The 26,721-nt window shown below is 39.2% G+C and overlaps 1 protein-coding gene across 1 annotated transcript in view; it reads left to right on the top strand.

Moving 5' to 3' along the window:
- Positions 1-3,068: 3,068 nt before the first annotated feature.
- LOC127005508 (monoglyceride lipase-like) overlaps positions 3,069-26,721 on the top strand; it is a 97,227-nt gene continuing 73,574 nt past the window's right edge. Inside the window, exon 1 of the mRNA XM_050874417.1 lies at positions 3,069-3,501. Within this exon, the coding sequence (XP_050730374.1) occupies positions 3,239-3,501 (263 nt within the window). The 5' untranslated portion in view covers positions 3,069-3,238. The remainder of the gene's footprint in view (positions 3,502-26,721) is intronic.

The raw sequence follows: 26,721 nt of genomic DNA, 5'->3' as shown, positions 1-26,721 counted from the left end.
GGGTATATGGGCTGTATTACAAGTCGGCTTCGAGAAGTTTCGGGTCCCTACAGAGGTTGGTTTAGGGGATGTATTACAAGTTGAATCCGAGAAGTTTTGGGTCCCTACAGTTATTCATCCTGAACTCTGTAGGGACCCGATACTTCTCAAATTTGACTTGTAATACGGCCCTGTGTGTGTGTGTTAGTGATGCAACTTTTTGTTTTACCTGGAATCAAGAGAACTGTCTGTACACCTGTCTTATGGGTCTTGTGGGATCATTGTGACGAGGGTTTAAGTGCCCGAGGGTTTTAAGCATAGTTGGTTTCCATTGGTTTCGTAAAGAGAATGAGTGGGTCAGAGGAGGGTTGTAAGTGTTTCTAAAGGCATCCTGTGACATGCTCCCACAAACAGGATGTGAGGAGCTCCATCACTGTATTTGAGGCACAAGAAGGAGTTTGTAGTGAGTGAATTGGTGAACATAAGAGCAACAAATATGATGAACATGAGATAAACAAGTGGGAGGTTTTAGCAAATTGACATAAGCTGAATAAATAAGAACATAAGAACATAGGAGTCTGCAAGAGGCCGGTAGGCCTGTACGAGGCAGCTCCCGTGAACCTAAGCTCCCGTGAATCTAACCCCACCATATATCGCTGTCCATGAATTTATCTAATGTATTTTTTAATATGACTTGTATTGGCACTCACTGCATGACTGCTAAGCCTATTCCACTCATCCACCACTTAAAGAATCCTTGTAACCAAAAACTAACTAAAATTATAGGTATTCTCTTTTTTCAACAGAACATTGAATAAGATGAAATAGGCACACCTAACGTCACCAAGTGTGGGGTACAAACTTGCAGAGGGACTGTTTTTGTGCTATGAGAGGCGGTAGTGGGCTAAAGAGTAGCTTATCTGGATTTTTTATTTTATTTATTAATGATCCACGAGACATCCTAGAGCTAAATCAAAGTATGTGCTTATCTTTGTATTCATTCATACACACACTGGTAATATTTCTATGGTATCTGATTCACTTAATTGAGTGAAATTCTATTGTGATAAACAGTCCCAAATTCTTGTCACTAGTAAAAATGAAACTAGTAATGTAAGTTTTGCCTCCATGAAATATACACAAATAGATAAATATGAAAGCTCACGAAGTCACAGTAAGTGACATCACCTGCTTTGCGCAGTAAAAATATGCTATTTAAGGTATCTGATAACCGCAAAATGGCGTGTGATTTTAGATATGCTGAAAAGAGAAACAACACAGTGGAAAAATTAACTTGTGCAATATTGATAGAAACACCCTCCGCTGAGTGCTGTGTGTGTGTATGTGTGTGTGTGTGTGTGTTAAGTCACAAAGAAGTGTATTATCACAACGCATAGTATTTTCCGTGAGGCCACAAATACATAAATGGAAACACTTATTTTTGTCACAATTTAATGTTTATGAAGTAGATTGTTGTATTATTATTATTATTATTATTATTATTATTATTATTATTATTATTATTATTATTATCATTATTTGTATTATATTTTTTTGTTATCATGCATAGCTATTATTTTGTTGAGATAAAATTGTTATCATTTTTATTATATTGCAAGATGGAATTATTAAACTTGTTATGGTTGGGTTATTTTTCATCTATTTGCTTGGCATTTATATTTCAAGTATTTTATTTATTTATTTATTTTTTTTATATACTGAAAAATGCATAAAAAAACCCCCCAAACCCCCCTCTCTCTCTCTCTCTCTCTCTCTCTCTCTCTCTCTCTCTCTCTCTCTCTCTCTCTCTCTCTCTCTCTCTCTCTCTCTCTCTCTTCTCTCTCTCTCTCTCTCTCTCTCCTCTCTCTCTCTCTCTCTCTCTCTCTCTCCTCTCTCTCTCTCTCTCTCTCTCTCTCTCTCTCTCTCTCTCTCTCTCTCTCTCTCTCTCTCTCTCTCTCTCTCTCTCTCTCTCTCTCTCTCTCTCTCTCTCTCTCTCTCACCACCACCACCACCACCCTGAATTTCGTAACAGTGCATAAATGTGATGGCAGATTTTTCATTAATATATAATATACTACCATTAAAAAAAATCATCATTAACCTTTATTTTTTTACATTAATGACCCGTATAAAAGAAGCAGCGAGAACGGAGTCAATCATTGCTCATTTCACTGCAACAAAGAAGAAGAAGAAAAATCACTGTTGGTTTATTTGCTTATCAGGTTTAGTTAATGTTGTGTGTGTTGTTTACGTTCTGTACAAAGGTTTTTACTCTTTCGTCCGTGCGCCATCGAGGTTTAATACAAGATAGAGGTAGAGATATTTAATTAAGAGGCAAGCTAATAAATACTTCACAGGTGTATGTGCTAGACGTGAAATCCTGTTATCTGACCAAATAATAAAGAGTTTTTGTAATATAGACGTATTTTATAATCTTGTTTGTATTTCATGAGGCAAGCTAATTATTACTCCTCAGGTGTAGCTATGTAGAGCAAATATTAATGACTTTTTTTGTAATATAGACGAGTTTATAATCTTTTCTTGCTTGTATTTCATGAGGCAAGTTAATAATCACTTCTCAGGTGTATGTAGAGGAAATATTAATGATTTTTTTTTGTAATCTAGGTGTGTTTATAATGTCTGGTTGCCTGGTTGATCGGATACTTTCATCCTACTAATATTTGTATCTCATCATCACTGCTATCAATTTTAATGTAAGACTGAATCACTATTATTACATTACAAAACGGTATTATAGTGGTAGTTATGGATTGGTTACTGCTATAGTTTGCATTTTCATTTTCTTGGGTTTTTATATTATGAGATTTTTTTGTTATGCCCTTATTGTTAAGGGAAAAATCTTATGTATCTTGCTATGCTAAGGTGCAATGCGCGGGCCTGGCGGGCGTACGATAACCCAGCAACAATACTAAAGCCACATACTTCCATTAGCTATAGTTATATACACACGTAGCGTATTTTAATCACACTGGGTGACTTAGGGGGCGAAGATGAGTGTGTTGAACGATAAAGGGTACGATAACTTGCGGTGCGGTACGAGAGCATGGGAGAGGAACGCGCTATCAACTGGCATTTGTATTTGGACTTCCAGGGAGGGCACACGCGCCGCTCCTCCTCTCACACTCCTCACTTCGCCTATTGACTCATAAACTCGCTAAACTAACCCCAAAACTCACTCTAAAGATGTAAAACTCAAGGAAAAAACATGAATTACACCTACTAACCCATTTTAGGATCAATGGACAAGTGTCAGATAAGGGGGATAGTGAAAAGACTCCTACCGTTTCAAAACCTCGCTTCGCCGCTTCGGAACATCCTTCTTCGAACCCCGGGACACTCCACTCGCTCAGTCATGTCCAGCAAGGTTCAGCCAAGGGAGCACGCCGCCTCCACCACCACCATACAGAGCAGGGTGGGGCCGGAGAGCAAGTTCTTCGTAAATAGTAAAGGGAAACAAATTCACTGTAGCTACTGGCGGCCCGATGACTCCGTGAGACTGAGGTAAGGGGAGCAAGGAGTGAGTAAATGAGTGACGAGTGAATGCGCTTAATTGTGAGATTAACGAGTGAATGAATGACTTGACTGAATGAGAGAGAAGGAGAGAACAGTGAATGAGTTTTTGGCATTGGGAGTGTCTGAGTGAAGAAAAATACGAGTGAATGCAAGTGATTATGAATGTATGAGTGAGAAAGTGATTTGACCGAATGCAAGAATGAGTGAGTGAATGAGAAAGTGATTTGGCAGGATGCAAGAATGAGTGAGTGAATGAGAAAGTGATTTGACCGAATGCAAGAATGAGAGTAAATGAGAAAGGGATTTGGCAGGATGCAAGAATGAGTGAGTGAATGAGAAAGTGATTTGGCAGGATGCAAGAATGAGTGAGCGAAGGAGTGAGGGAGTGAATGAGTGAGTAAATGAATAATGGAGTGAGTGACGAGTGAGTGTGACTTGATAGTGCGTGTGAGAGGGAGAGAACAGCGAGTGATTTTTTGACATTGAGTGAATGAAAAAAAAATGTATGCAGGTGATAGTGAATGTATGAGTCAGAAAGTGATTTGACCGAATGGAAGAATGAGTGAACGAGAAAGTGATTTGACAGACTGCAAGAATGAGTGAATGAGTGAGTGAGAAAGTGATTTGGCAGAATGCGAGAATGAGAGTGAGAAGGTGATTTGACAGAATGCGAGAATGAGTGAGAAGGTGATTTGACAGAATGCGAGAATGAGAGGGAGAAGGTGATTTGACAGAATGCGAGAATGAGAGTGAGTGAGAAAGTTATTTGATTGAATGTGAGTATGAAAGTGAATGAGTCAATAAAATGAGTAAACAACTGAGAGAGAGGAGGACTTCATTGGATACGAGCGTAAGAGTGAACGAGTTGGTGAAAAGATTGATTGATTGATTGATAGTTTATTGTTGCAGGTAAACAACAAGGGAGAAGGGAGGAACATGCCATCCCAACCCCCAGGCAGGACAAAGTGTGATTATACAACTATTAATACAGTGGCTGAATGAGAGAGAGAGAGAGAGAGAGAGAGAGAGAGAGAGAGAGAGAGAGAGAGAGGGCAGTTTGTTTATAATTATGTTCCAGCTTCCTGTCTTCTATCTCCCCGCCCTTACTTCCTGTCTGTCACGTGTCCTTGCTATAGGAGACATAATTACAGTGTTTTTGTGTTTATTTATCAGATTCCTGGGTTTGTCGTGGTTCATTTTTAGGATAGAGTTTAAGTATAATGTTTGTTTAATTTGATTTTTTTGGGGGGGTCATTCTCGTGATTGAAAATTGTGGTTTCTTTTGTTTTCATTATTTTATTTGTTTATTGTGTTTGGTTGTGTTGTCTGGCATTTTGGAGAGCGAAAAGTACTTGCCATACATCGTTTACGTTCATTTCTTTGATTATGTATTTGGATTTGATGTTTTTTTTTATTTTGACTTTCCGAAAAGCGAAAACTTGTTAGGCCTATATTGATATTTTTTTCATTACTCTGAATTGGATTTTTTTTTTTACATATACATTTTAAACTGACATTTACATCATAGGTCTTTTTTTATTTTCATTACTTTGACTATCGATTCGGATTTGATGGCGCCTTTCTTTTTTTTTTTTAGTAGCCATTTCTTTTATTTTCATTACTATTCCCAGCTTGCCGCGTGCTCTACTGACATGCGAACACGTGCCAAAGAAAGAAAGAAAGAAAGAAAGAAAGAAAACTACCTCGGTATTCTCCATAAAATCCACGACTTAATTGATTTTCCCCCTGAACCGTCCATGTTGCTTGTCACAAACTGTATATTCTCACGCCAAGACAAAAATTCTCACTGGTGTTAACTCGACGCTATTCTCTTCTTTTTCTTCTTCTCCTCCTTCTTAATTTTTGTTCTTCTTTTTCTTCTTCTTCTTTTTCTTCCTCCTCTTTTTTCTTCTTCTTCTTCTTCCACTTACTTTTTTTCTACTTCTTCTTCTTCTTCTTCTTCTTCTTCTTCTTCTTCTTCTTCTTCTTCTTCTTCTTCTTCTTCTTCTTCTTCTTCTTCTTCTTCGTCCTTATTTTCCTTTATGGGGTTTGACACGTTGCTGAAGACGTCGACGTTTTGTTATCTTTCCCTTATCTCCACATTAGTTAGCGTTAACCCACCTGACTGTTGTACGCGACGCTACCTGACCCACGTGCTTACAAAGAATACTAATGGCTATGAAATTAAGTATGTAACAGTATAGATAGAACTCGAATATTATAAATGGGAGGACGAGTAAGGAGGTATGAAAGTAGGGGAGAGGTAAATAAAGCCTACTCTGCTATCTAATAGGCTACGGAGAGCGCTATACAGGTGGAACATGGATCTAAATTAGTTTGTTATACGTAATGGGGGAACGAGTAAGTAGATTTGAAAGTATAGGAAAGGAGTAAATAAAGTCTACTCCGTAATCTGTTAGCCTACGGAGAGTACTACAGGTGGAACATATATCTAAATTAGTTTGTTATGCGTAATGGGGGAACGAGAAAGTAGCCTAGGTGTGAACGTCAGGAATGAGGTATTAAAGTCTATTCTGTGATCGAGGAGTCTACGAAGTGTAATACAGGCGGAGAATAGAAGTATATACATAATATATTGTTATAGCCTGGTTAGTAGGATTAGACTCTGCAAACTTGTTGTATTAGTAGTAATGGATATTAATGGCTCTGTACAACCTACTAGCCTACGTCCTCTAAAAGTGCTATGTAACTTGACCGATGCTAGTTGCTTCGAGAATTTAAAGTATTGTATTAACTTCCTACCTCCTCTAAACGTGCCACTGCCTGACCAGAGCAAATTGCTTCGAATATTTTGTTGTATATCTGCCTTAGCATATATTACTTGGCGAGACAAGTGCATTTAATTCAACCATACTTAAGGCTCTAATCATACTTAAAGTTAAATGTGTAATGGTTAAATGCTATACTCTCTTGTTAGATAGAAAATTACATTGCAGTATAACATATCAAAAGAATTGTTTCGTTTTCTGGGCGCAGTAGAGACGGCTAGGCGGTCTCTATTATACATTCGTAGTCTGTAAGTACCGGGGAAGTGAACCATGAATTATTATGAAAACCACTATTGTGCATGGGCGCCACAGCTCACCCGGGGATTTACAAGTATTGAGCGTGCATACTCTGGCGCTGAGAGGATTAATAGATCTGTCTTTAGCACTGCAGGTCCCAAGGGCGTGGTTACTTTAGCGTGTCGTGCGTGCAGACAGAGCCAAGGGAAGAATGAGATGTCGGGTTCTCATGTCCGACTGCGTTTTATTAATTTACCGGTTTGTACCGCACGACGCGCTCAAACAGCAACTGAGATCTGTGCAGTCCTTATGAAGAGATAATTCCCAGTCCACTCGGCGCCCCTGTCAAGGACTCTCGTAAAACTATATAAGTCTCCATGGTCTATGTTACAGTTGTTGAGGGTCGGGGAGAAGCCTTTGCAACGGCCGAGGAATCTCAACTTGTGGAGTTTAGCCGCGCATACTCAATTGTGTTGGCAGCTTTTGGTACGTCCCACAGGGTACAAGTTGGGTGTTGTATTCTGTGCAGCCTTCATAGCGAACCGTCTCTTGTGTTGTGTGTCTGCCCCCAGAAGTTTACAACACTCGTTTGGGTTGCCATAAAACAGGAATGGTCGTCAGTGGGGAGGAACCTTTTTAATGATGATGATGACAATAATAATAATAATAATAATAATAATAATAATAATAATAATAATAATAATAATAATAATAATACAGGTAACTCTCGATTTACGCGAGTTTGGTTTACGCGTTTTTGAAATAACGCGGGGTCCAGAATCCAAATAAATGTTTAATTTAGGCGTTTTTTTTCACTTATACGCGATATTTTATGGAGTGGCCACCAGATGTCTCACGCAACTGGAGTCACACGGCCACACAGCTGAGCTCAGTTCTTCCCGCGCGCCACTTGAACAACAATACAGTACCTACGCTGCCACGCTAGTACCGGTACTAACGGTACCTGCAATACGGTACGGTACCGGTACCAGACTGCTCGGTACCGGTACCAATACTAGCCAGCCCCTCATGGTGTGTCTCATTTCTTCCTCACACGAGAGAGGCTGAGAATGAGTGCCCGAGTGGATATCTCGGTTCTGGTGACACGCGGCATGCAGCTGTTTGTTGTGTGGGTGTGGTTGTGTGGCTTGTAAACAATGCAAATGGCGGCCGGGCTGGAATTGCGTGAAATAACTCCTCGTACAAGACTCATGATGTTCAGTTTCTGATATCATATTCACCCCATTATTTTCACTAATATTCATAATTGATAATGAACACATGGACATTTTTTTCCAATATGATTTTTTATGTAGCTTGTACTGCTCCTTAGTCATACGATCTTAAGCCACCTGTGACATCAAGATCAAGATCATACAAATGGCGCCCGACGGAAAAACGGGATAACAGCAAGGCATGGACGATCTTCCACCGATTTAGTCTTTGTATAGTAGTTATTAGATCGCCCTGTATTCTATGGTAACATATTATAGGACAGCTACGGACTATGAAGGATTATAAACAATAATAAAGGTAAGTTTGCCGTTGTTATTGGATAAGACGATAAACAGACCCTTAAAAACATCCCAAAGAAGAAATAAAAATTTGTACATTCAGCGTATAACGCGCAGGGCTAAACTTTCAGGCATTTTTTATGTGAAAAAATGCGCGCTATACGCCGAAAATTATGGTATTTATTTTTCGACAGAAACCTACCTCTTGTTTGATTTACATTGTTTTTGATTTACGCGACGTCTCCAAGAACACAACACTCGCGTAAATCGAGAGTTACCTGTAATAATAATTTCATAAGGATTTCGTGGAAGTTGTAGGTCCTGACATGGGTAGTTTTATGAACCTAGCGAGAGTTTGGCAAGGCTTCTGCACCGTGAATGTGAAAAACACTCATGAGAACCAGACTAATCTACTTTGTGGCCTTGTGAAATAGTGGTTGTGAGAGCCGAAAGCGTCTGAGAATGTGGACCGAAGATGTTTGGAATAACGAGAACAAAACCTTCAGTCTAATCAGCATAAACCTCTTCATCACCGTTATCGTACTCAGACTCTCAGAGTATAGTATTTACCGGTATCTGACGCCTAACTATCGCCAAGAAACATCAGGAATTAACTATTTTAACGATGATTACAAGTGAATCTCGTTACTGGGGTCCAGGAGACAGTTTTTGGGTCGGAACTCGGTAAATATAAGAGGCTGAGTACGACAATCTGGCAATATAGCTTGATAATGATATAAACAGAAGGGTAAGCAGTTGTCTCACTTACATTTCTCTACTTCCTCTCTTCTCTTCCCGCCTCTCTTCTGTGGAAAAAAAAAGTAAGCAGTTATGAAGAGAGGAGGCGAATGAAGGGAAGGGATCGTGTGAGCAAAGTGGAAGGAAAGAGATAAGATAAAGAGATCATAAAAAGGATAGAAAACAGGGTATGACAAGAGAGATAAGTTAAACAGAGATAAAAGATGGAGAAACTATTAAGCACTGGAAATGGTAACTTTATAACTGACAAATAGCTAAACTTATGAATATGTAAAGAAGTAGATAAATAGACCATGATAAGGTAATACAGACGGAGAGGTGATAAATGAAGGATAGAGATTGTGGATTGACTGAATTGACGAACTGTAGACAAAATAAATCAATAAAAAGAAACGAATATATGAAGAACCGAAAACTTTTAGGGTCGTATTTTAAAACATTTCGTCGCCCAATTTCACATATTTGGCAAGGCTTTCGTAGGAGCTGTGGGCATTTCCAGGGGTAGTTTTATGACCCTGGTGGTAGTCTGACCCTTCCTCTGTACTGTAAACCTAAAGAAACACTCATTAGAACCCGATTGACCCCCTCTTTGACCTTTAGAAATAGCTGATGTGGGAAGTGAACGTGTCTTAGAATACCAACCTTAGAGTACACACGAACAAAAGAAAAAAAGAAAATAAAAAAAATGGACCCGGAAAATTGATAGTATAGACACGAATGTGACAATAAGACAGAGAAGAAAAACCTACAAAGAAAGAAAGAAAAAAAAATATGAACGTACCCGAAAAATTGTTGTCACACCGAAATAATGAGATAAAAAGAAAAAAAAGATCTCAAAGAAAACTACATTGCCTTAAACCACGACATATAGTAAAAGTGATAAATAAAATAAATAGACGTAATGAAAAATAAAACAAGAAACGGTAATTACTAAACACATTAAATCAACAGAAAATAGTTGAATGCAACCCACGAATCATTAATAATATCCTTCAATACACAGAAAAACCGCATTAATTATTATTTTTTATATTCTTAACTTTATCTTCTAACTAACTAATTAACTAACCATCGGGGGCGCATCGCTTCACTCACTCGCCGTCTATACTCAATAAAAGAAATGTATAAATGTAAAAGTAAGGTTTGGGGCATACTCCATAGCTGCGCATGGCCTCGTTGCTCATCTCCGTCGACACGAGTTCGAATCCCCGCGCTACCACCTCGGATTTTTCAATCACCGCCGAGTGGTTTAAAATCTACCCACATGCTGTCCTGAAGACCACCCATCAACCCGGACACTAGAGGAAACCGTCCAAGAATCAAGAACGAGTTCCGGGGGGCAGCATGGGCCAAGAGAAGATGACGCCGCTATAAGGACTTGCCTGCGCCATTACGGGCTGGGGCCGAATACCATCCAGGCTCCACAAGCAAGCCTGCCGGCGCTATAGGCGGAGACGTAAAAAAAAAGGAAAAAAAAAGAAAAAAAAATGTGCCCTTGAGTCTGCGGTGGGAATAACCTATCACCCCGGGGCACAAGGCAGGCCTGACATCCCGGATACCACAGTTCACCTTCCCCAGGTTTCCCCAGGTACCCGTTTCTTTTCACTTTATTTTGTTTTCATTTGCTCTAACTGTATCTTCATGTCGTATATCCTATTTCTGAGTTATAGGTGTTTCTTTTATTTGTTGTTTACGATCTTATCTATCATCTTTTATATTGATTGACTGACTGATAGCTTATTGTTGCAAGTAAACAACAAAGGAGAAGGGAGGAGCATGCCATCCCAACCCCCAGGCAGTACAGAGTGTGATTATACAACTAAGGATACATGTGGAAGTAGCACCAGGAAACTAAAAAGATACAATGGTAGGGGACAAGTGCTAAACAAATAAAGGCTATATTATTTCATTCTCTATTTTATCATTTATTCACAGTTTGAGTTACGGATCATTTGTCTTACTTATTCTTTTTTTTTTTTTTTTTTTTTTTTTTTTTTTTTTACGTTATTGCCTATTGCGCCGGTAGGCATCTTCCCGGTGGGGCCTGATGGTCGGCCCAAGGCTTCTTCCAGGTGGGGCCTGATGGTCGGCCCAGCCCGTTCTGGCGCAGGCGAGTGTTTATAGTGGCGCCATCTTGCATTGGCTCATGCTGCCCCCCGGAACTCGTTCTTGATTCGCTTGGACCGGGTTGATGGGTGGTCTTCAGGACAGCATGTGGGTAGTTTTAAGCCACTCGGCGGTGACTGAAAAATCCGAGCGGTAGCGTGAGGATTCGAACCCGCGTCGTCCATCACGCGGCGAATGTGGGTCCAGTACGCTATCACTTCGGCCACCGCCTACCCTTACGATCTTTATCATCCTGAGTCACTGATGTTTGTTTTAATTATTGTTGACGATCCTTTTATTATCTTTCATCATTATCTTCGTGACATTTTTATCATTTATTTTCTCATCATTTACTCACTTATCTTTGTAACATTTTTATCATTTATTTTATCGTCATTTACTCACTATCTTCGTAACACTCTATTTTTTCTATCCTCTATTCACTCAACACAGCCTTGCATCATAGTAACCTCAGCTACTTAACCAATACCCCAAGAACGGATGTGATAGGGCGTCCATATTGACCATTCCTCATGTGTCACAGTGTTTCGTGGTGTTCGTTAAGCTTCATCCAGAGTGTTTTCAGTGTGTTTGGTGTTCACAGCTGATGCCCACACGTGTTTTTTTGGTGTGTGTGTGTGTGTGTGTGTGTGTGTGTGTGTGAAGGTTATCAAATGTAGTATCTATATTATTACTTTTTTTTATACTTAACTACTTATATCTTTTTCTTTGTTGTTGTTGTTGTTGTTGGGTTAAGTGTAGCATCTATATTATTACTTTTTTATACTTACCTACTTATATCTTTATCTTTGTTGTTGTTGTTGTTGTTGTTGTTGTTGCTTACGATCTCTCTTATTAATTGTTAGTGGTTTATTTACACAGTATTTTATTTCATTGTATTTCCACTGCAGTATTTAATTTCTCATACATTTCTCATACATTTCTCATACAAATTTATCGTTAAAGGAATGAAGGAGGAAAGGAAAACAGCTGATTGATTGATTGATAGTTTATTGTTGCAGGTAAACAACAAGGGAGAAGGGAGGAACATGCCATCCCAACCCCCAGGCAGGACAGAGTGTGATTATACAACTATTAATACATGTGTAGGGAGCACCATGAAATTAAAAAGACACAATGGCAGGAAGGAAAGCACAACAAGGGAGGGGGCGGCACCTCCCCCTGGACAATAAGACAATAAAATGTGGGGACGGAGAACATTGCCCAAGCACTAGATCATGATGACAAAAAGAGGAGGAGGAGGAGGAAGAATGATAAAAACAAAGAGAAGGAAAATATAAAAAAGAAGGAAAGAAAGAGAGGGAAAAAGGATATCGTTATCATACACATTTAGACCTTACGAACTCACTACATTCAGAGCAGCGTTGCCAAATTATCGTACACACCGTATTGCATTTTCGTAGTTTCTGACTGATATCTACAGCAAAAACAAACAAACAAACATCAATAAATAGCAGTTTTAACGCCAACTTTAATATTCTTTCGTTATTTGTGTAGGTACGAGAGTTTGAGGCTTAAAAATGATAAATACAATGTGGTGAATACGATAATATGGCAACGCTGATTCAGAGACAAGCAAAGAGAGACAGACCCATATTCTCAGAACTTTCGGCTCCCACGACAACAATTTCCAAAGGTCACATTATTCGGGTTCTCATGAGTGTAATTTCCACGTTCATGGTGCAGAAGCCTTGTCAAACTATCCCCAGTCTCATAAAACCACCTCCCATTGAAACACTAACACGACCTCTATGAAAGCCTTACCAAATGTGGGGGTGTAAGCCCGTAAATGTTTAAGGGGACAAAAAAACACTCACACACAAAAAAACATAAGACTACCCGCTTCTTAGGTCATCTTTTAATCCTGTGCTGACGTGGATCGACGGGCCAACCTTTTTTTTTTTATTCGTTCGTGGGCCTGAAAAAAAAGAGAAAGTTGCAGCATCTCTCAGGCGTTTCCATCGACCTTTTTTCTTCCTGGAATGCGTGTGGGTGTGCGTGTGTGTGTGTGTGTGTGTGTGTGTGTGTGTGTGTGTGTATTTTTAGGCTGGGTTCACACGAGCCACTTTTAGTGGTCAGTGGCCGCCACAAAAAGTGGCGACCACAAAAAATGGTCGCCACGAAAACTGGTGGGTAGGTGCACCATGCACACGAGCCACTCAGTGGCGGCCACTAATGAGGTCAGCACGTGGCGTTATGGATCTCGTAGAGGCAGCAGCTGTCTGTGCTCTCTTGGCAAAAAGCGCTGAAGAAAGTACTGCCATGCAGCCATAGAGACGTGTGTGTTCTATTTTGACCATTATTTTGTGGCGGCCACTGACCACTAAAAAGTGGCTCGTGCGAATCCAGCCTTAGAGTCGAGTCCAATTCGTGATGTCCTACTTAACCTTCTTTTTTTTCTTCTTTTCTCTCTCTCTCTCTCTCTCTCTCTCTCTCTCTCTCTCTCTCTCTCTCTCTCTCTCTCTCTCTCTTTGTGTGTGTGTGTGTGTGTGTGTGTGTGTGTGTGTGTGTGTGTGTGTGTGTGTGCCTAAGGGCATATTCCTGACCAGCAGACCATCAACTTGAGAGAAAGTTTGAGTAAGTTACATGACAAGCAGATCTCTCTCTCTCTCTCTCTCTCTCTCTCTCTCTCTCTCTCTCTCTCTCTCTCTCTCTCTCTCTCTCTCTCGTAGGTTAAAAAAGTAACAGATTCTACCTATTTTTAATCCCTTCTTGCGTTCCTTCGGCTCCAGCGTTTCAGCGACGGAAATGAGCACCGCGGCCACGCGCATTCGCTCCCTACTACTACTACTACTACTACTACTACTACTACTACTACTACTGCTACTACTTTACGTACCAATGATAACGTAGTGCACATATTGCGTCCTATAAATCGCTAGTTGACTGGATATTGGAGAGAGATCTCAAATTCTTCTCATCTCACGGGGAGAAGCCACCATTAGCTCGTGACGTCATCAGGCTGAAGCGGAGTACAGCAGACGACAGTACCAGTGTTGTGTCCATTGTTTTTTATCAGCTATGGCCACTCCAGCTCCAAACTGCGCCCAACAGATATGTTATAGGTGCTTACAGAACACCTTGAGAGTGTTGGAAATATGTTATATATTAAAATGGAAGTGAAATCAACCGATTCACCTCTGCTCTACAGAAAATAGTTGAGTTCACGATTAAAAGTTAGTCCGAGGGGGCACTAAAAAGAAAAATCAAGGTTGAATTTATATTAGTATTATGGAAACTTACCTAGCCTAACCTAGAGACCCAATCAGCACCCGTTTCCAAGTCACGTGATTTTTCCTCAACTTTAATCCATATTTTATACCACATTTACTATTTTACATGAAGAAAAAATAGTACCATAGCTGAATGTAGGGCCTATTTTATCCGTACAGACATAATTTGAAATAAATATGATGACCGGAAACATGTCCATTCACTCCTTACGTAACACTGTAAACCCCATAAAAGCGGATTTGACCAAGTTGAACCTGTTCCTTGTGGAGTTTCCCGAGTGTGTGGAAACCAGGAAATAGAGAGTCACCAGGAGCTCGAAACATAATCTTTTGGTGGGGAAATTTGTTTGTTGCGTTGCCTGAGAAAGAAATATATAACCTGAACTGTAATACTAAAAAATAAAAAAATAAAAAAATAACGACGTCGAAAATGTGTTAAATGCTAATGTTGAAAGTAATTTATTAATAGAAAAATGTTACGACGGATAGTTTATGGAACATCATTATTCTCATTCTTATAACTAGCAGCAGCAGTAGTAGTAGTAGTGGTAGTGGTGGTGGTAGTAGTAGTAGTAGTAGTAGTAGTATAGCATTTTTTTTTTATTTTCATTGTAATTGTCACATTGAATAAAGGAACGGAAGAATAACTGCGTAGCGGGCTCTCTTGCTTCCTGTTTTCGTTGCCCTTGAACTGCTTCCACTGCTGCAAAAAATATAAAAAAAGCAGGGAGGTCAGAGGTGGTTTGCGGGCACACACGTAGCAATCAGGCATCGCACACCGGCCACGCCCTTATCAGTCAGTGTGTCCAGGAGTGCAGGGGAACTTTGAACTTCGCCCGCCACTGCAAGTATATCAGGGACTTGTAAACAAAAGAGCATCGGTCGGTCGGTCGGTCTTTCGGTCATTCACTTCCACTTCCTCCTCCTCTTCCTCGTTGTGATGGTACCCGATAAAGTTCAAAGCGTGAGTCGTGATTCATCGGTAGTGCTGCGTCGTGTTCATGAGTGTTGCCAACTGCGCGAAGCTTCCTGTGCGATGGTAAGAGCAGGGGTCATAGTCAGGGTTGCTTCACATTAACAGGGAGCACTTTAGCGGCGCCTCCACACGAATATTTGGGTCAACAGTTCTTCTGCTGACGAGAAGATAACTGCCCGCCTTATCGTAAAGTGCTATGCCATGATACGAAAACTTGCGAAATGGGCGGGGATTGAGCAGTTTTATTTATTCCTTTATTTGTTTGTTTTGTATTCATCCCCCCCCCCCAAAAAAAAAAGGGCATGCTCTGGGTTGGAACTTCAACTTGGAAGGTTATCTCTTACATATCCACTGGTTGATTTTGTCCTGGAATTCGTCTGCATTGATCTCCTGCGTCCTTTATTCCTTCTTATAAATCCTCTCTTGAAGATGGGCGTACTATAAAAAAAAAATTATAGTGATGTGTCGGATACCAAATTCTAGAGCTACGCAGAGGCAGAGGTGGAGCAGGATATCTGTTTTCATAAAATGCGGTTGCAGATAAAGCTGTGGAGGGTAAGATATTAATTCTTGTGGATGCAGACACAACTGCGAATTATTTTTACCTCAATGTCCGTGGTTGTGGAAGCAGAAGCGGATTTTTTTTAATACAATTACAGTACAGAGTACTTTTATGCAATATTCATAAATGAGAGAGAGAGAGAGAGAGAGAAGAATACAGTAGAACAGGAACTAATGGGTGAGAGGAACGGAGAGAAGAGACGTGGATGAAAAGAAATAGAGAAAAGGGATTATGACAAAAAGAGAAAGGAGAAGTATTGGATGAGGTGGAGCTCCGCAACCTCCGCGGTTCTTTGACGCGGAGGCGGATTATTATGCAGAGCTTTATTATCTGAAAACGCGGAGGCGGATAAAGATGCTGAGGTTTTGTTGTCTGAAAACGCGGAGGCGGATTGTAATGCGGATATTATTTTTACTTCGGAGGCGGAGGCGGATATCCGATACATCACTGGGGCGTATAGTGTAACTTGAACACGAGGACTATGGAGTTTTGTCTCAGAATTATGAAGTTTAACCAAGTAATGTAGTATTGTAGGGGGAAACGACTCCCTTAGTAGCCATAAAGTGAATTATATATTCTTCTAGGGCATTCCAGCTACGAAAGACCTTGGGCCGTATTATAAGGCATTTCGGCGCCCAAGAACACAGATTTGACAAGGCTTTCGTAGGAGTAGTGGGCATTTCCAGGAGTAGTTTTATGACCTTGGTGGTAGATTGACCCTTCCTCTGTACCGTGAACCTGAAGAAACACTCATTAGAACCCGACTGACCCCCTCTTTGACCTTTAGAAATAGCCGTATTACAAAACATTTCGGCGCCCAATAACACATATTTGACAAGGCTTTCGTAGGAGTAGTGGGCATTTCCAGGAGTAGTTTTATGACCTTGGTGGTAGATTGACCCTTCCTCTGTACCGTGAACCTGAAGAAACACTCATTAGAACCCGACTGACCCCCTCTTTGACCTTTAGCTGATGTGAGAAGCGAAAGTGTCTTGTAATACCGATCATTGTGTGGGCGTGCAGGGTTACCAGACAGTCGGACTCATCACACGGAGCACAGGACAACGCACGTCTACACAGCACGGCCGTGTAGACGAGACTGTGCACATTGTATTTCCAAAACTGTCTTACCCACATCAACAACAATATTCAGTTAAATCTGTAGCTAAAACCGTTAACTACTAATGTTTTCTGCAATATTTATGGGTCAGGAAAAGGAAGATATAATGTGCTGAATAGGATGATCTGGTAACATTGAGCGCATGTGGGTCAGTGTTACCATATTATCGTACTGAAAACATTGCATTTATCAGTTCCAGGTCCCAAAACTCTCCTACCAACACAGATAACGAGATTCCAGTTAAGGTTATCGTTAAAAGCGTGACTTATATGTGTTTGTTTGCGATAGCTGTGAGTCAGAAACCGGAAAATACAATGTGCTGAGTGGCTGAGTACGATAATCTGGTAACACTGGTGTGGGTTCTGATCTCCGACGCCGAAATCACTCTACCGAACCTCTCTCTCCCGAACATTACCACACCAAAAAAGATCAATTTAGTCCGCGATATGATTAATTGAAGCATTACCACCAGAAAGACGATTAATGATTTAGCCCGTGAGGTGATTTACTGAAGTATTTAAAGGGGTCAAAGTGATTAATTAATAAGGGTGAGTGAACTTGAGTCTTTACACCGAGGAAGAGGTTAGACTCGTAGCTATGATTCAAACACGATAAATCAAGGCATGGAGAGATATATAGGCAAAAACTGGCTCACGAACAGGATTTCAGCGGATGAGTTAGCAAATCAGTGAAGCAGATGGAGTTAATGCAAATGGGTTTATATATAGCTACTCTCAAGAGGCTTCCAAAACGGCTGGTAAAGTGCCTGATAAAAAATGAAACTGGGTCAAACTGTGAAAACGGTCAACACGAGAAAAACAAACACCACTTTAGTTTACTCTTTATCAGTAGGCTAGAGAGAGAGAGAGAGAGAGAGAGAGAGAGAGAGATATTAACTATTGTAATGTGTAATAATGGGCATATATTTTATTTTATTTTTATTTTGTCGGTAACAGGAGGCAATGTGAAGGCAGGGCAGTAGGCCTATGTATATATCGTTTATTTATTTATTTATTTATTGTATTTAAACACCCGTAGTATGTTTCTCCTTGTTGGCTCTCTTTGAATAATTTAAAGAAGTATTGTTTTTTTGTATTTTCTTCTTCTTTCTCTTTTTCTTCTTCTTTTCTTCTTCTTCTTTTTCTTCTTCTTCTTCTTCTTCTTCTTCTTCTTCTTCTTTCTTCTTCTTCTTCTTCTTCTTCTTCTTCTTTTTCTTCTTCTTCTTCTTCTTCTTCATCTTCTTCTGTCTCTTCTTCTTCTTCTTTCTTCTTCTTTCTTCTTCCTCTTCTTTTTCTTCTTCTTCTTCTTCTTCTTTTTCTTCTTTTTCTTCTTCTTCTTCGTCTTCCTCATCTTCTTCTGTCTCTTCTTCTTCTTCTTCTTTCTTCTTCTTCTTCTTCTTCTTTATTATTTTATTCCTATTACCTATTACTATTATCATCATTTTGTGGCAGATAAGGTAAAGAACATGTACCGTGATTCATCGTTGGAGTCACGCTGTTTTTAATCTTTTTTCTCGTGATGCCGAGTGCGTTGTTAGCCTCTCTGATGATTACGAGACACGTCCTTAATTCTTAACGAGATTCCCTTCTGGTGGAGATAACATGCGTGATTAACCTGTAGTGATTCATCGTTATGTTAAGTGTGTCCTCGTGATGTTGAGTTTATGATGTTTATTAATATGTAGAAGTTATGGGAGCTTTTTGACAGTAGGCTATTATTATTTTTTGTGTATGTGGTCTAATTTCTTCCTTTTTTTCCTTTCTGTTCTATTATTTCTATTTATTAATTTACTTCTGTTTTATTCTATGCGTATTTACAAGCGTTTTACAGAGGTGATGTTGATTTTACGATGCGTAGTACTGTGTTAAAGATAATTAGGATCTCTGGTAGTTTTCATCAATAGGCTTTTTTGGTTTCTTTCTGTTTTATTCTACGTTTATTTATAATCGTTTTGCTAAGGTTTATCAAGATTGTATATTTAATGACCGCCAATTAGAGTAAACCGTACAGTAATTAGGTCATCAGATTTCTTTATTTTTAATTCTACGTATAGGTATAAGCGTTTCAGTGCAGCATATTAAGATAACGCTTAATTAATATTAGACCATTTATTATTAGAATCCAGAGTAGTGACCCTTTATCAGAGTATAGGGTAATTACGTCGTTAGCCTGATTTTTCTTATTATACGATATTTTTTTTTTACCGGTTATCAAAATTATATGTTCACCGACCCTTTCTTATCAGAGGCGACAGTAATTATTAGAGCACTGTACGTATTTCTTGGATGGGTGTGGGTAGAGACAATATTGAGAACGGAAGGAAGGAGAGTAGGCCTAAACAAAGGAAGGAAAAACCACGTAATGAAATAACTAAAGGAAGGGAGAAAGTAATGAAGGAAAGATGATGAAAGAAGTTACGGCTGTGTGTAGTTAATGTGATTACGATTGAAAGACAATATGGCGGCAAGATACGTAGGCCTATGAAGGATTAGGCAGATGGTAAGTAATTCTTTCTCGAGGTCTGTCACGCGTTTCTTCTTTTCTACTTTCTCTTTACATAATTTTTTCTTTCCAACTTTCTCTGTACATCGGTCTGTTTTGCTTTTCTTTCCGACTTTCTCATCATTTTCTTTCTTTTTTTTATATTTTTTTCTTCTCTGCTTTTTTTCTGCTTCTCTCTGTTTCTTTCCTTCTTTTCTTTTCTACTTTCTCTTTATATATTTTTTTCTTTCCAACTTTCTCTGTACATCGGTCTGTTTTGCTTTTCTTTCCGACTTTCTCTCATCATTTTCTTTCTTTTTTTTGCTTATTATTTTTTTTCTTAATATTTTTCTTCTTTTCTAAATCTGTGTCTGTCTCTGCTTCTTCCTCTCTTTCTTTCCTTCTTTTCTTTTCTGCTTTCTCTTTACATATTTTTTTCTTTCCAACTTTCTCCTTACATCGGTCTATTTTGCTTTTCTTTCCGACTTTCTCTCATCATTTTCTTTTTTTTGCTTATTATTTCTTCTTTTCTTCATATTTTTTTCTTTTCTAAACCTGTGTCTGTCTCTGCTTCTTTCTCTCTTTCTTTCCTTCTTTTCTTTTCTGCTTTCTCTTTATATATTTTTTTCTTTCCAACTTTCTCTTTACATCGGTCTATTTTGCTTTTCTTTCCTACTTCCTCTCATCATTTTCTTTCTTTTTTTCTGAATCTTTCTTCTTTTCTTAATATTTTTCTTCTTTTCTAAATCTGTCTTTCTCTGTGCTTCTTGCTCTCTTTCCTTCTTTTCTTTTTTGCTTTCTCTCTACATATTTTTTTCTTTCCAGCTTTCTCTTTACATCGGTCTATTTTGCTTTTCTTTCCTACTTTCTCTCATCATTTTCTTTTTTTCTTAATATTTCCTCTTTTCTAAATATTTTTCTTCCTTTCTAAATCTGTGTTTGTCTCTGCTTCTTTCTCTCTTTCTTTCTTTCTTCATTTGCCTCTTTATCTCCTCTCTTGTCTTTTTGCTTGTTATCTTTTTTCTTCAGCTATCTTTATTTCTTTCATTTATATCTTTACATTTTTTTATACTACTAACGAATCTTGTTCTCTTCTTTTTTCTTTTTTCATACACTTTGCAAATTTTCTTTTTTTCTTTCTCTTTTCACTTATATCCTTTTACCGAACGCCATAAAATAACGTCTATATAAGTAACCTCTCTCTCTCTCTCTCTCTCTCTCTCTCTCTCTCTCTCTCTCTCTCTCTCTCTCTCTCTCTCTCTCTCTCTCTCTCTCTCTCTCTCTCTCTCTCTCGTGTGTGTGTCTCAGGTAACTCACGCTCCTAATTATGTCAGTTTAATCTTACCTGTCAAATGCTTCCCACGGTTCATTTAGCTTTTTTTTGTAGCACCAGGTAAAGATAAGGTGAGGAGAGGTAATGAAGAGAGAGAGAAAGGTTACTTGTGTATTCTTTTTGTAAGCAATAAGGCCTTGTTGCATATTTTATTTCTCCTTTCTTACCTTCTTACTCTCTTCTATAGGCCGCTCTCTCTCTCTCTCTCTCTCTCTCTCTCTCTCTCTCTCTCTCTCTCTCTCTCTCTCTCTCTCTCTCTCTCTTTCTATCTCCTATTTTATTTATTTTATCTTTCTTATTTTTTCTGTCACTCATTTCTATCTTTTTTTTTCTTCTACATTCTTTTAATTTATTTTTTTCCTTTATCCCAGTCTTCTCTTTCTTATTCACTTTAAAATCATTCTTCATATCTTCTTATTTTCCTTTTTACTTTATTTACTTACTTAATTCACCATCTTTCTTATCTTTATTTCTTTTCACTTTCTTTTTTTTTCTTCTCCATTTTAATCTTGCAAATAAATTCCCTTTCTCTTCATCGAGGTTAATAAAATTCCTTCAAGAGAAATTTAAACTCTCTCTCTCTCTCTCTCTCTCTCTCTCTCTCTCTCTCTCTCTCTCTCTCTCTCTCTCTCTCTCTCTCTCTCTCTCTCTCTCTCTCTCTCTCTCTCTCTCTCTTAAATCAGTCTCCCTTTGAAAGACTATTGATTGAAGGCACCCAGTTTAAACCTCACCCAAAGACTTCATTCCTCTCTTTATTCGTCTTTATCTTCCTTCCTTCCTTCCTTCCTTCCTTCAGTTATTCATTCAGTTTCATTTTTTTCGTTAATTTTATTTTTTTCTTCCGTCGCTCTCCTTTTTTTTTTTACTTTTCTTCTTCATTCTTCTCGTTCTCTATGTAGTTTTTCCATCCTTCCTTCCTTCCTTCCTTCCTTCCTTCCTTCATTTTTTTATTTTTTTCGTTTTTCATTTTATTTTTTCTTCCGTCATTCTTCCTTTTTTTTTTTTTTACTTCTTCATTCTTCTCGTCCTCTATTAGTGTTTTTCCGCCCTTCCTTCATGCGTTCGTTCGTTCCTTCTTTCCTTCTTTCCTTCAGTTATTTTATCACGTGTTTTTCCTTCCTTTGTTTACTCTCCTCCTTTATTCCTCCCGTTCTCTATATCGTCTCTACCTTCCTTCCTTTCTTTCTTCCTCGCTTCCTTTCTTCCTTCCTTCCTTCTTTTCTTCTTTCCTTCATTTCGTCACTCTTCCTACACGAACTCCTTTGCTTTCATACTCATCCCTTCCTCCTTTCCTTTTTTCCTCCCTTCTTTCCTTCCTTTTTTTAATTTTTTCCTTCCCTTTCGTCTTCCTTCCTTCACTCCTGACTTCTCTGCTTTCATAATTCCTTCTTCCTTCCTGCCTTCATTTCTTTCCTTCTTTATTTCCCTCCTTCCTTCCTTCCTTCCTCTCATCCATCCATTTATGTTTCCTTCCTTCCTTCCATCCTTCCTTCCTCTCTTCCTTCCTTCCATTTATACTTCCTTCCTTCCTCCCATCCATTCATTTATTCATTCTCCCTTCCTCCCTTCCTTCCTTCCTTCCTTCCTTTCTCCCTTCCTTTCATCCATCCATTTATACTTCCTTCCTTCCTCCCATCCATTCATGTATTCACTCCCTTCCTTCCTTCCTTCTTTCCTTCCTTCCTTTCTTCCTTCCTTCCTTCCTTCCTTCCAACCGTTTATCCATCCTTCCTTCCTTGTATTCATCCATCCATCCATTTATCCTTCCTTCCTCCTTTCCTTCCTCGCCATTGAATTATTCAGATCATATTAATTGGGATTCCTTTCTCCCCTCTCTTCCTCTTCCTCTTCCTCCTTCCCTCATTGTCCACCCCTTCCTCTTCCTCCTTCCTTCATTGTCCTCCCCTTCCTCTTCCTCCTCGTTCTCTCTTTGTCCCTCCGCCGCCTTAGTCTCCCCTCCGTAAGGCGTGTGGGAAAAGAAAACGGGACGCGGAAGTGATGGACTCGGTAGGCTTCCCATCCTTTAATCTTTTTCTTTTTTTACATTTCCCTTCGTTTTCCTTTTTTTCTTTTTTCTTCCCTTCATTATAATTTTTCATTCTTTTTGTTCTCTTCGTTCATTTTTTTTTTACCTTTTCTTTTGTTTTTTCTGTTTTTTGTTTATTTTTTTGTTTTCTCTTCTTATTTCCTTCATTCTACTTTTTCGTTCTTTATTCGTTCTCTTCGTTCATCTTTCTCTCTTTTTTTACTTTTTCGTTTGTTCTGGTTTTCGTTTTTTTTTTTGTGTTGTTTTCTCTTATTTCTTTCATTCTACTTTTTCGTTCTTTTTTCGTTCTCTTCGTTCATCTTTCTTTTTTTTTATCGGCGATCAACAGATTGTCCATCTTGTTGTTGTTGTTGTTTTCTTCAAGTTGTTTTCCTGGCTTACCCATGCATTGTAGACATGACATTGTATAATAATATTTGTTATCCCTGATGAACCCTACAACATGGCATTATAGTTTTTTTTCTTTTATTTATTTATTTGCTTATTTTTTTCACGTCTTGGCCTGTGGCGCCGGTAGGCCTTCATAGTAGGACCTGATGGTCGGCCCCAGCCCGTTGTGGCGCAGGCAAGTGTTTATAGTGGCGCCATCTTTAACTTCTCAGCATTTTCCATTTTAGACCCCTAGTTGCATAATATAAATTGTTGGGGGTGTGTTGGAGGGTCATGCGACGCCGATCTAGCACAGTTTTTGTGCTGTTAACACTTGTTATTTTTACATTTTCGTTTGTTTCTATTTTTTTTTAATCTCTTATTGTATACCTACGTTCCTCTTTTTCCCTTCGTTTTGTTTTCATCGTTTCATTCTTTTATTTTTCCTTTTTTTTTCCTTTGTTCCTTTCCCTCTTTCTCACTTTGCTTCCCCTCATTAACTCCTTTTTTTTTTCTTTTATTCCTCTCGTTCCTTTGTTTTTGTCTCCATTAGTTCTTATCCCTACTCTCTTTTTCCTCTTTTTCACAGATTTTTCCCCTCTTTTATTCTTTTTTTCTCCTATTCCCTCCATTTTACTTTTTTTCCATGGGTTTCTTTTCCTATTCTTTTCTTTTCGGCTTTTATCCTGTTGGCATTATTTATATCCTCTCCCTTTCCCTATTTTCTCTCCCTCACACAGTTTTTGCTATTGTTTTGTTATTTTCGCTTTGCTATTTTTGTTTTCTTATTTTTGTTTTGTTTTGGTTTCTTCTTTCTTATATTTGTATACTTTTTTATTTTTCTGTTCAATATATTTTAGGGGTGAAGGAGCGGGGGGCAGGGAAAGACTCTTGCATTAGTGATATGGACACAGTTCTAAATTTAGCCAGCGAGAGGAGTGAAGGAGCGGAGACACTGGCTGGCTCAATCATTAATAAGTTGGACAAGCTATTTCAGGGGGCGACCAATTCGGGATGGAGTCGAGATATAAAATTAAATCCTGAATTAAATTTGGAATAGATACATTGTTCGAAGCTTAGCCAGAGTAGAGGATGAAGTTTTTTTTATTTATTTATTTATTTTTTCACAACAAAGGAGACTGCTCAAGGGCACAAAAAAAGGAAACAATAATAAAAAAAGCCCGCTACTCGCTGCAGATAATTATGAAATCTTGCATTAGTAAGATGGACAGATGGTTCCAGAGCCCTCCATTGTAAGAGGTGAAGGAGTGGGGAAACGAATTGAATTTTGCATTTGTAATTTAGTAGATACGCCTCGTCGGGTTGAACCAGAGAAGCGGGTGAAGGAGTGTAAATATTCACGAAGTCTTGTATTCTTAAATTGGACAGACTGCTTCAGATACCCGTTATAAAGATGAAGGAATATACGCTAATTATATCTTGCATTTGTAATTTAGTAGATACATCGCGTCGGGCTGAACCAGACAAGCGGGTGAAGGAGTGTAAATATTCACGAAGTCTTGTATTCTTAAATTGGACAGACTGCTTCAGATACCCGTTATAAAGATGAAGGAATATACGCTAATTATATCTATCTATCTTTCTATCTATCTATCTATCTATCTATCTAGAGAGAGAGAGAGAGAGAAAGCCGTGTCGGACTACTCTTCCTTCCTTCCTTCCTTCCTTCCTTCCTTCCTTTTCCTCCTACTCTTTCTTTCTATCCCTCTTCTTTTTTATTTAGTTGATAGCCGCGTCGGGCTGAACCAGAGAAGCGGACGAAGGAGCGTCAATATTCATGAAGTCTTGTATTCTGAAGCTGGATAGACTGCGCCGGACGAGCCGTTATAAGGACGGAAGAATAGACATTAATTAAATATTGCACTGAGAATACAAACACAGACTTCACTAGAGAAGGATTGGAGAGACATTAACACGTCCGCTGCGATTGGCACGGATTTCGCCTTCACTGGTAGCCTAGTAACATATGCTCCCAGGTCTTTCTGTGCCTCTGTGGTGGGTAGTGGAGTGTTTCCCATGTGTTATTGGTGTGCTGGATATCCCTTCACTGGTAGCCTGGTAACATATAGTCCCAAGTCTTTCTCTGCCTCTGTGGTGGATAGTGGAGTGTTTCCCATGTGGTATTGGTATGCTGGATATCCCTTCACTGGTAGCCTGGTAAGATGTAGTCCCAGGTCTTTTTCTGCCTCTGTGGTGGATAGTGGAGTGTTTCCCATGTGGTATTGGTATGCTGGATATCCCTTCACTGGTAGCCTGGTAAGATGTAGTCCCAGGTCTTTTTCTGCCTCTGTGGTGGATAGTGGAGTGTTTCCCATGTGGTATTGGTGTGCTGGATATCCTTTCACTGGTAGCCTGGTAAGATGTAGTCCCAGGTCTTTTTCTGCCTCTGTGGTGGATAGTGGAGTGTTTCCCATGTGGTATTGGTATGCTGGATATCCCTTCACTGGTAGCCTGGTAAGATGTAGTCCCAGGTCTTTTTCTGCCTCTGTGGTGGGTAGTGGAGTGTTTCCCATGTGGTATTGGTATGCTGGATTTCCCCTCCCAAGATGCATGACCTCACATTTTTCTTCACTAAACTGGAGCAGCCACTTTTTGTTCCACTCCTGTAACTTGGTGATGTCTTCTTGTAGGAAATCCGCATCCAATGGGTTAACAAACTTTTGCAAGACGCCTCTCTACCCGATATTGACCTCTCTTTTGGCCACTCTTCACTTTTATCTTCTGTAGGAGCAGCGATTAGCGGGCTTGTTTCATTCTATACCTTCTTTTTGTTGCCCTTGAGCTGCTTCCATTGTTGTAAAAAAGATCTATGAAGAGGACAAACTATTCCTGAGGCCGTCACTGCAAATTTAAAGAGGGAAATAGTGGGGACACGAATAATTCAATATGTACACGCAGTTCCAGTTTTTGACCCGAGAAAGTGAAAGAACCGCGAATAATCCTTGACTCTTGCAGTAGAAAGATGAACATACTGTCACGGATTCAGCCAGAGGAAAGACGAAGTTAATATTTTGGAAACCTCTTGCATTAGATAGATGGACACACTTTCAAATTTAGCCAGAGGAAGTGAAGTAATAGATATATTGACTAACACTTGCCCTTGAGCTGTAGTATCCTTTGTTGTAAAAAAAAATTGCATTACATAATTATGTGGATACCCTATTTAGAACTAAGCTAGATAAAGAGATGAAGGAGTAATTATATTGACTAGCTCTTGCATTAGAAAACGGGATAGAAAGTTGAAATAGTGGAGATACATATCATCTACCTCTTGCATTAGGAAGATTAACAAACTCAAATTCAGCCAGAGGAAAAGGTGAAGGTGTGGATTATATTAACCGACTCTTGCATTTGTTATATGGACACATTGTTGCGGCAGCCAGAGGAAAAGGTGAAGGAGTGGATATAATAACCGACTCTTGCTTTAGTTATAAGGATACACTGTTGCGGATTGAGCCAGAGATGGGGGTGAAGGAGGAGAGCTGTTGGCTTCTTGCATTAGTAATAGATTCAATAAGGGTGATAGCGACCAGGAGTTTCTGTTATTTATTGTTTGTAAATCATTCAAGTTAAATTTATAGTAACCCTTCCATTCCTCCTCCTCCTCCTCCTCCTCCTCCTCCTCCTCCTCCCTTCCTCG

Source organism: Eriocheir sinensis, chromosome 30, assembly GCF_024679095.1.
Source record: "Eriocheir sinensis breed Jianghai 21 chromosome 30, ASM2467909v1, whole genome shotgun sequence".
Classification (NCBI taxonomy): domain Eukaryota; kingdom Metazoa; phylum Arthropoda; class Malacostraca; order Decapoda; family Varunidae; genus Eriocheir; species Eriocheir sinensis.
Note: the sequence above shows the minus strand (reverse complement) of the source record. Positions and strands in the feature narration are given on the sequence as shown.